Consider the following 9,763-nt stretch of genomic DNA (forward strand, 5'->3'; position numbering starts at 1 on the left):
AAAAAATGTTCTTAGAGGGCACTTATTTACAGTATAAAACGTATTTTAGGATTTTTTTCATTAAATTCCTCTTTAAACTTCATTAAATAATACAATTTTGTACAAATAATTGAATGTTTTGCTACTGTTTACAAAAATAAAATCTGAAATCCAATAAAAGATAGTTCTCTATAATTTTTTCAATTTGCAAATGTGATTTTGCCCTCACAAACTTGGTAGGTAACGGGTTAAAGTGACCAAAATCATGAGCAAATGCAACATGTCCCCACCACGCAATTCCAGGTTTGACACCATAAAAATCGTGAAAAACACAGAAAAATAAAAAAAATTTTATATCACTGCTTTGGATCTGCAAGAAGGTGGTAGCATTGTACTAAATCTCATGTACGTTGGTTTAAATATACATGAATTAGTTCAATTAACTCCAAGTTGTGCTTTCCTCACTGAAAAATTGAGCAAAAGACAAAAATTTCAAAATTGTCCGTATCAAGGTACCAAATCTCATGTAAATTGGCCAAAGTATGGCAGTAATTGTCAAAAAAAACTAAAATTATGCTTTTTGTGGCATCTTGACTTCCACTATAACTGCTAAAAATTTCCAACACATTTCTTTGCCAATATGTGTTGCTTATAGAAAAATAGCTTTGTATTAAATTCCATATAAATTGTTCAAAAAAGGCTAAGCAATTGACAAAAACCTCTAAAGTTATGGGTTTATTTAAGCTTTTGACACCTCCCCCCCCCCCCAAAAAAATGGGATCAAATGGCCAAATCTAACTTTTTTGTATGTCAGTGTGTTGGGTGCAGGAAAATTTTTGTTTGTGCAAATTTTCATTTTGATTGCTGTAAATATGTTTGCACAGGGGTTATTTGACCTTTGACCTATTGTAAACAAGCATTTGCAACAACAACAGATTTTTCTTTTGTTGTACCTACTGTAAACTTTTGAGGCCATTTTTGCCACCCACATTATCTAAGGATCTGTTTTCTCATCATTCTTTCTTTTTTCACAACTTTGACATCAAGGGTTTTATCTCTTCTTGTGATGGTCCTTTGGAATTTAACTATTGACATGTTTCTTGTGTGGGTTGTGCTTGCTTGATCATGTTTCTAGATTTTTTCAGTTGTCGTCAATCTCATTTTTCTTTCACGAAATAGAGTTGAAATTTTTCATCATCAGATTTCTTTGAGGGTTTTGACTTGACATTTGGCTGCTTGCAGTGTAGTTCTGGATGAGTTTCTGGTCTGAAACTAAGTCTTTAATAAGTCTTTTTATCAAGTGTTCTAAGGATGTATTGTTAAGGAGTAGCTTGTGAGTTATGTAATTTGATACAGTAATGTGAGCTACACGTTCACTGAGTGGTTTACAACTTGTGTGGCAGGATTATTAGTTAGACATGGTTCAAAGGGCAAAGACAAACAAGTTTTAAATACAAACAGATGTATACTGTTATGAGCTTAAAGCTATTTAGGATAAACAACTGTAGTTTCCTGTTACAGTTTGCAGTAACATAGAAATTTTTAGTAAAAATACTTCATTAAAAAATTCTAATTTTTTGTATATGAAAGACTTGTAATGTTTACTGAAAGCTTACAAAATTATGTGAAGATACAGAAAACATTAAAAGTTATAGTATGAAAACTCTAAAGGTCAATTTGGGCTCGTGAACTTGGTCAAATCAACCAAACCCATAGCAAGAGAGTTAACCCAGCACTGTAACCAAGCATACAAGTTTTAACACTTCATTTAACTACCTCCTTCCCTAAGAAGGTATTTACTGTGATCATGTTTTATATTCACTATTGTAGATTGAATTTTGATAAACAGAAGCCAAAAATATTTCATTATGTTAATCACATATTTAACAGAGGCTATAATAGCATCCCGAGTAGCTAAACACTTCTTATCTCCAAACTTTGATCTTATAGACATTTAAGATGGATGACATTTTTATTGTTAAAATACTTAAAGAGGACTAAGGTCATTTCTTGTTATCTTACTAAGTGTATTTACACACTTGTTTGTGAATGTAGTGCATAAATGTGAGTAAGGTAGATTACGTCAGTGTTTTGTGGGCTACACAATGGGCTATCTGTGCTCTGTTCACCATGGGGAATTGAACCGCAGATTTTAGCATTGTTAAATCCAACAACTTATTGCTAACGGACTAGTGGGAGTTCATGGATTGAAATTTTGTTAATTAACATTTGTGGTTAAAAGTGTCACTTATTTTTACTCACAGGTAGGTGTCCAACAGATTTGTAAAATAGACTGTAGGTCAGAAACAAAATATTCTGTGTGAAGTATGCTAAAGCAGCAAAGCAAAAGCGTGAAATGACTTACATATATATATTTAAATTGTGTTCAGGGAAATAAAATTGTATGTAAACATTATCAGCTGTTAAAATGAAGTCATAATTATGTGTGATTTTAATTTCAGGCATATAGATTGGGAAATTATAGAGTCAAACCATGAGGGAGAAAGGTTTTTGGAAACTGTTCAAGATAGCTTTCTTCACCAATTAGTCAAGGAACCTACTAGAAACAATGTTATTTTAGATTTATTGTTAACTTCAAATATAGAAATGATCGAGAGGGTGGAAATTGGGGAACATCTGGGTTTATTAGGTTCAATGTTTTGCTGCATATAGAGATAAGGAATAATGGTATTTTTGTTACAAATTTCAAATAAGCACATTTTGAAGGAATTTGACAAGAATTATCTGTTTTGAATTGAGTAGCTGAGTTATTTTGAGACACTGATCAGATGTAGAAAATTTTTAAAGATAAGTTTTTAAATATTCAAAGTAAACATATTCATCATAGAAAGAAAATTGTAGCTGCAAGTAAAAAACCAGGTTGGCTCACAAAGAGTATAAGAGATAGAATTAAAGAAAGGCGTCACAAATTTAAGAAAGTTAAATTGACTGGTATGACAGGAGATTTAGAAGATTATAGAAGATCAAGAAAGTTGGTGAAACATGAAATTAGGACATTAAAAAAGGATCTGTGAGAAAAGGTTGGCTGAAAATTTAAAAATTAACAGTAAGGATTTCTTTAAATGCATTAAGGGTAAACCAAATGTTAGGATGGGGGTAGGACCCTTAATGGATGATAAAGGAAGGCTCATATCTGATGATTATGAGATGGCTGGATTATTAAATTTTGCTTTCTATTCGGTTTTTACTAATGAAGATTTAAGCAGTATTCCACATCTTGAACAGTTGATAGATTGAAACAAGATCGAACAAGATGACTGCATTAATTCTGAGCTGTTTGAGAAAAAATTGGGAAGTTTAAAGAATGATAAAGCCCCTGGGTCAGATAGTATTTCCCCAAGGGTTTTGAAGGAGGTTCGAGATTGGATATGTGAGCTACTTGCTACTATTTTTTGTCAGTGGGCAGGTACTATAGAATTGGAAGTTGGCTAATGTTACTCCTCTTTTCAAGGGAGGAGATAAAAATTGTCCCTGTAATTATAGACCCATTAGTCTTACATCAGTTGTGGGAAACGTTTTGGATAGTCTGATAAAAGATGCTTTGCAAAGTCATTTAACTAAGTTTAGAATTTTATTGGATAATCAACATGGTTTCACTCACGAAAAATCTTGCCTTACAAATCTTTTGACATTCTTTTAAAAGGTTACTGTTTATGTATATTACAGTAAGGTTGTAGATTTGATATATTTGGATTTTCAGAAAGCATTTAACAAGGTGCCACATAAAAGGTTTGTACAAAATTATATATGTAGATGTGTGGGATAAGTTAGCTAATTAGATAAAAGAGTGGCTGGATGGAAGAAAGCAAAGGGTTATTACAAATGGAGTTTAGTCAAACTGGATTAATGTCACAAGTAGGGTAGCTCAGGGCTCAGTCTTATAACCTTTGCTTTGTTTTATTTATATCAATGACATAGATGAAAGAATGATCAATAAATTACTTACATTTGCTAATGATATTAAGGTCTTGGGTGTTTCTAGCAGTCAAGAGAATGCTGCTGATTTACAAAAGGATTTAGATCATTTAATGAGTTTGAGAAATAAATGGCAAATGGGTTTTAAATATAATAAATGCAAGATTATGCATGTGAGTTATCATAATTTGAATTATAAGTATAATTTGGATGGGAATAACCTTAACAGTATATGAAAGAAAGGGATCTTGGCTTAGTAGTTGATCAGTCTCTAAATCCATCCAAGCAGTGTGCTGTTGCTAGTGATAGGGTAAATAGGATTTTGGGTTGTATGTACAGAAATATTGAATACAAGTCTAAAGAGGTTATAATTACATTGTTTAGGTCACTGATTTGGCCACATTTTGAATATTGTGTTCAGTCTTGGGCTCTTTATCTTAGGAAAGACATTGAATTGTTGGAAATGCTTCACAGAAGGGTTACTAGAATGGTGCCTGGGATGGAGGTGTTGTCATAATAGGAGAGGTTGAAGTCTCTCAAGTTGTTTTTTCTTGAAAAAAGAAGAGTTGGGGGGGGGATCTGATTGAGGTGTTTAAAATTGTTAAGGGTATTGATAGTGTTGATGCATCATCTTTTTTTCATACTTATCAGTGAGAATAGTAGGACTAGGGAACACAAATTAAATTTTTCCAGGGTACCAGTCATCTTCAGTTAGACAGTTTTATTTTTCTAACAGGGTGGTTGGCCTTTGTAATGGATTGCCTTTGGATGTTGAAGAGGCAGTAAATTTAAGTGAGTTTAAGAGAAAACTTGATAAGTATATGAATGATAAGGGCTGGCTTTAAGATTTAAAAAAAAATTAAATTATTAAGAGTTTTAGTATAGTTTAGAGGGTGGAACAGTTATGTTGTTCCAAAATGTTATGTTATTAAAATTATCAGATATGTTATAGATATAGATAGCTTATACATTAAAAGCTTAAAATTTTGTATAAAATATAAAATTCCTTTCATGACAGTACTTAATACACCCTGTGGTGCAATATAAAATTTAGTTTGAACACCAACCCTAAAATAATTTTAGTGAATCAGTAAAAACTTAGTAATGAATAATATTTTAAATGTTTTAGTTGCAGGGGCCTTTAGCCTGTGAAAAACATAAATATTTCAAATTTGCATCCAGCATCTATTTGAATTTAATTTTAATTCTACAAATGTAAGGAGTAAAAACTCTTGGACATTCTTTTACTTCTATTCAGGTGGTGTTTTCTTAGCAACAGGAAGTACAGACCATCATGTTCGGGTGTATAACATTCTTGGAAATGGTGATCCTGAGAAAATTATGGAATTAGAAGGCCATTCAGTGAGTGGGAATATATAAAAATCTTGATTAATTTATTCTTTAAAGTTTATAAAATCAAAACTTACAATTGAACTTGTACTTGTATTTCATATCTGTAAGGATTAAAGCCAAAGTAGCAAGTACCACTATACCTTAAATTCTTTTGACTTTATTTCAGAATATTTTATTTTGCACTGTATATACCAAATGTTTTATAGTAGGAAGTGTGAACAATGATTTTTATAATTTACCTAATTCATTGTTTAATGACTGGAACTAGAATTGAATGGCTAGATGAGAAAGGTTTATATTATAACAAGAAATATACTTATTGGTTTCTAAATTATTGTGAGTGTGTAACAGACCTAGAAATTAGAGTTGATATGTTTTTGCTAAATGTATATAAACTTTTAGTATTTTATTGTTTCACCAATATTTGTTCAAACAAAAACTGAACATAACAAGCTTGTATAAAACCATGAAGTATTTTAAAAAAATGTGATTTATTGCAGAGAAGTATGCTAAAATGAGAATGATAGAAGGAAGAATATTTTCAAAATTGTGTATCAATTTTAGTTTTTTAATCAGTTCTCTTAACTGGAAGTCCTTATTTTGTACAGGTTGGAATTAGTTTTGTTAACCGTAAGTTTACATGAACCACTATTCATACAAAAGTTGGGAATTCAGTCTTATTATGATATTTTAGTTCATGTACAATGTAGTTAAAGATAAGAAAACTACCATTAAAAACTTTATGGATAGTATTTATTGTGTTAAGTTTATACAAATGTAGACATAGCCCAACAGAACTAACAGGTGGTAGTTGAATATGGGATCTTATGCAAAGTGACTGAAAACTTCCACCACAGATCCTTGCCCAGAAGAGAATAAATTCTACTAAGAAGGATCTTCAGCCACCTCTTAAGGGCAGTGAGTGGCAAGTTATCAGATTATCTGTGGTTACAAGATTTGAATAACCTGTAGTCAGTGCCACAAGAAGACTCAATGTGAGCTATATAACAAGAAGTATGGACTAGAAATAGAAGCCTCTCCAAAATGTGAGCAAATTTGGGTTAAAGATTGTGTAAAAGAACAGTCTTGTTATAAAAACAGCTTATACCTAATATCAGTCACATAAAACATAAACCTTCAAATGGGAATCAGCTAATGCCAAGATGAATAGAAAATAAGTTTTTTTAGGAAAGCTCAAATACAAGACTAGTAGGAAAATTTCCAAAAGGATGAATGGTCAGAGTATTAAGAGTATAGCTTTATTTAGTCTTGGAAGCATCTTTGAACATTAGGGTTTTGGAGACAAAGAAAAACAAAAAGGATCATGAAAAGTGGAAAATATATGAATGAGAGTTTAAAAAATGAAAAGTAGAAGAGAAAGTGACCCAGTTGTTTTTATCTTTTTTAAATATGATTATATGTTGTTTGAATAACATAAACCAAAAAAAATAATTTATTCATGAGAGTATTTTGCACTTGCCTGCCATTCTTGCCATGTCATCAAAAGGTAAACTTAACTGACCTTATTTGGTAAACATAAAAAAAACAAAAAAAAAACATGATTACAAGCATTACAACTCAATAAAACTATATTATGTCTATCAAAAAGTAAAAGCACCATTATTTTAGACAAAGAAACAGACATCAACAAGATACCTTTATTATACCTTAATTAATCTTTAGTCAATTTTCAGCTACTTATTCTTGATGATCATAAAACCTTCTTCAAACATTGTGTATTTATTATTGTGTTAAACTTGTAATATACTTTTCTTTGTTACCCATACAACACATCAATAAAATGCATAAGCTCACCTTATCCCAAGTTATCTGACCTCTTCTCATTGAAGAAACTCTCTGTAGCTTTTAAACACACAAAGACTTTCATATTTTGCAAAATGAAAGGAACTGAAAGGGCAAAAACTACAATTCTGAAAATGATCTTTCCTCCAAAGCTATCTGGATCCTAGTCTGCCCTCTAAGCATTGCTAACAATGCACCAGTCTTTTATACCCCATCAGTTTCAAACCATTTCAGAATATTTGTTTCCAAATGAAAACAGGAAAAAGACTCCTTCTTAAGTTCAGAAAAGAATGTCAAATCATGCTAAAAGGGAAACCTTCAGAACATTTTAAGGATCATATCTATGAGGTTTTTAGTCCGTTTTACTTCACTTAAATTAATTCAGGTATGTGAATAATATTATGACATTTCATCTAATTCATTATTCAATATTATACAGTGGACCAACTGTTTAATGATTGTATATATATAAAGGTTTCTTTTAAATAAATAAATAAATGAGTAAAGTTATTCAAATGAGGAAAGGACACCTTCATGTAGTTTCAGTGCTCAGAAAGTTCATGAACTTCCAATGAAGAAAAAGCCCACTGCTGGTTTAAAACTGCTGATATTTATTTACGAGAATAAGAATGTGTCCACAGTTCAGAAATCTCCTGAAATGATTGCTGAACAGCAAGTGAATAAATACATGGCCACTCACTCTCTACATTTACAAGGCGACCCATTAAGCTTCTGGGCAGATAATGCCCATTTGTACCCACAAGTTTGCAGACTTGCAGTTACATATCTGGCAATTCCAACAATCAGCACCCCTAAAGAAAGATAGTATCACTTAACAGTAAATCTATAGGTTTAATTTTTGTTGACATTTTCTTACACTGAAAATGTATTTCTAATAGGTGCTTGTCTCCTCTAACCCAAAGCTATCCAATCCTGAATTGCCCTCTAACCATTGCTAAAGGTTTTTGCTAACAGCGCACCAGTCTTTTATACCTCATCAGTTTCGTGCCATTTCAGAATGTATTGATCATGTGACAACCCTCCACCAATCACACTGTGCCATATATACTGGCACAGCTAGCTCCCTCTACTGCTCAAGAACATTCCTCACCTTCTTTATTGGCATTCTAGTGTGTAGATGTGTGTTTTAACTCGCTCTCCATGTGATTACAAAATTTTGATTGTGCTTGATCACAAACTTATATCAGTTTAAACTTCAAGTTTTGACTTCTTGAGTTTGATTTCCATTGTTTCTTCTCATTTGTTTTAGAAATATTTCTTTTTTATGAATTCTAATTTGTTCATATGAAATTGAGATTTAATATGGTAGATGATGAAATTCCCATGATAGTCAACAGTGGTCTTCATGAAACCCCAGGTCTCAGGGTCAATGATGTCTGTTGAGGAAGTGCAGGCTGTAGTTCGCAGAAGTTCATATCTAACATTCGGCCGATGATTTCTTCCTTTCACATTGCAATTTTTTGTGAGGCAGAATATAACTACTGAGTGGAAATTTTTTTTCTACTGCGCCTTCCATCTGTTACTGTGCCTCCATGTAATTTCCTGAGCTAGCTATTGTTCTTTTCCCCAGGATATCTGTGGTAAGTTTTTCAACATGTATTCCTCCTTCACAGTAGGTATACCCATGTTTAGTGAGCTTGTGTGGATTGACCTAATTTTCTCTCATGATAATTTAGGTATTTCATGTCTTCTCTGCTCAGTATCTGGGAAGATAGATTTTTATAATTATTTTACCATCTAAGTTACTTTAGTTGAAATTTGCATTTAGAGTATTATTATTATTTTGTTTTTTGTTTAACTTTCAGTATTTGTACAGGTTTTGCATGATAGTTACTGTTTGGATAATTGTAATTTTGGCCAGTTTTAGTGAATATGTTGGTTCATTATTTATATTAGGTTGTCAAGAAACTAATGTTGCTTTTTTTAGATGAAAAAATCTAAACAATTTATATATCAAAACAAAACATTTATTATTTGAAATAGTCTTTATTCTTATTGATGATGCTTTTCCATCTTACACTCAAGTTGTTAATGCCCTGATTAAATAAATCACTTGGCTTTGAAGCAAAACACATGTTGATGTCCTCTTTAACACCTTCCACATTTGCATACGTTCTCCCATTAATATGGTGTTGCAGGGAACAGAAAAGAAGGGAATCTGATGGTACCATATCTGGAGAATATGATAGGTGAGGAGAACTTCCCAACCGAACTCCATAATTTTGTGTTGCATCAATCGTGCCACTTGTGGACATGCATTGTCCTGGAGAAGAACACCTTTCCAATTGATGAGTGAAGGGCATTTCTGATGAAGGACTTGATTTAAACATTCCAGTTGCTGACCATTAGATCTCTGCATTGACAGTTTGCTGTGGATTGAGGAGTTCGAAATGAATTACTCCTTTGATGTCCCACCAAATGCAAAGCATGACTTTCTGCAGATGGAGTCCAGGTTTTGGAGTAGGAAGTGTTTTTTTTTACTGAACCATTGTTTTTGGCATTTAATATTCGCATAGAGAATCCATTTTTCATCACTGGTGACAATTCTGTCCAAAAATGGTTCACAAGCTAGAAGAGACGAAGCAGTGTTCACACGTTGGAAACAATGAACATCGGAGCATATCTTACTGTTGGTGCTAACTAGGATGTTCAGTCTCATTGTAAATGTTAT

The 9,763-nt window shown here is 32.2% G+C and overlaps 1 protein-coding gene across 1 annotated transcript in view; it reads left to right on the forward strand.

The window, feature by feature from the left end:
- LOC106462272 (PH-interacting protein-like) overlaps positions 1-9,763 on the forward strand; it is a 110,946-nt gene that overhangs the window by 33,430 nt on the left and 67,753 nt on the right. Inside the window, exon 11 of the mRNA XM_013922172.2 lies at positions 5,174-5,277. Within this exon, the coding sequence (XP_013777626.1) occupies positions 5,174-5,277 (104 nt within the window). The remainder of the gene's footprint in view (positions 1-5,173; positions 5,278-9,763) is intronic.

This window comes from Limulus polyphemus, unplaced genomic scaffold, assembly GCF_000517525.1.
Source record: "Limulus polyphemus unplaced genomic scaffold, Limulus_polyphemus-2.1.2 Scaffold1130, whole genome shotgun sequence".
Lineage (NCBI taxonomy): Eukaryota > Metazoa > Arthropoda > Merostomata > Xiphosura > Limulidae > Limulus > Limulus polyphemus.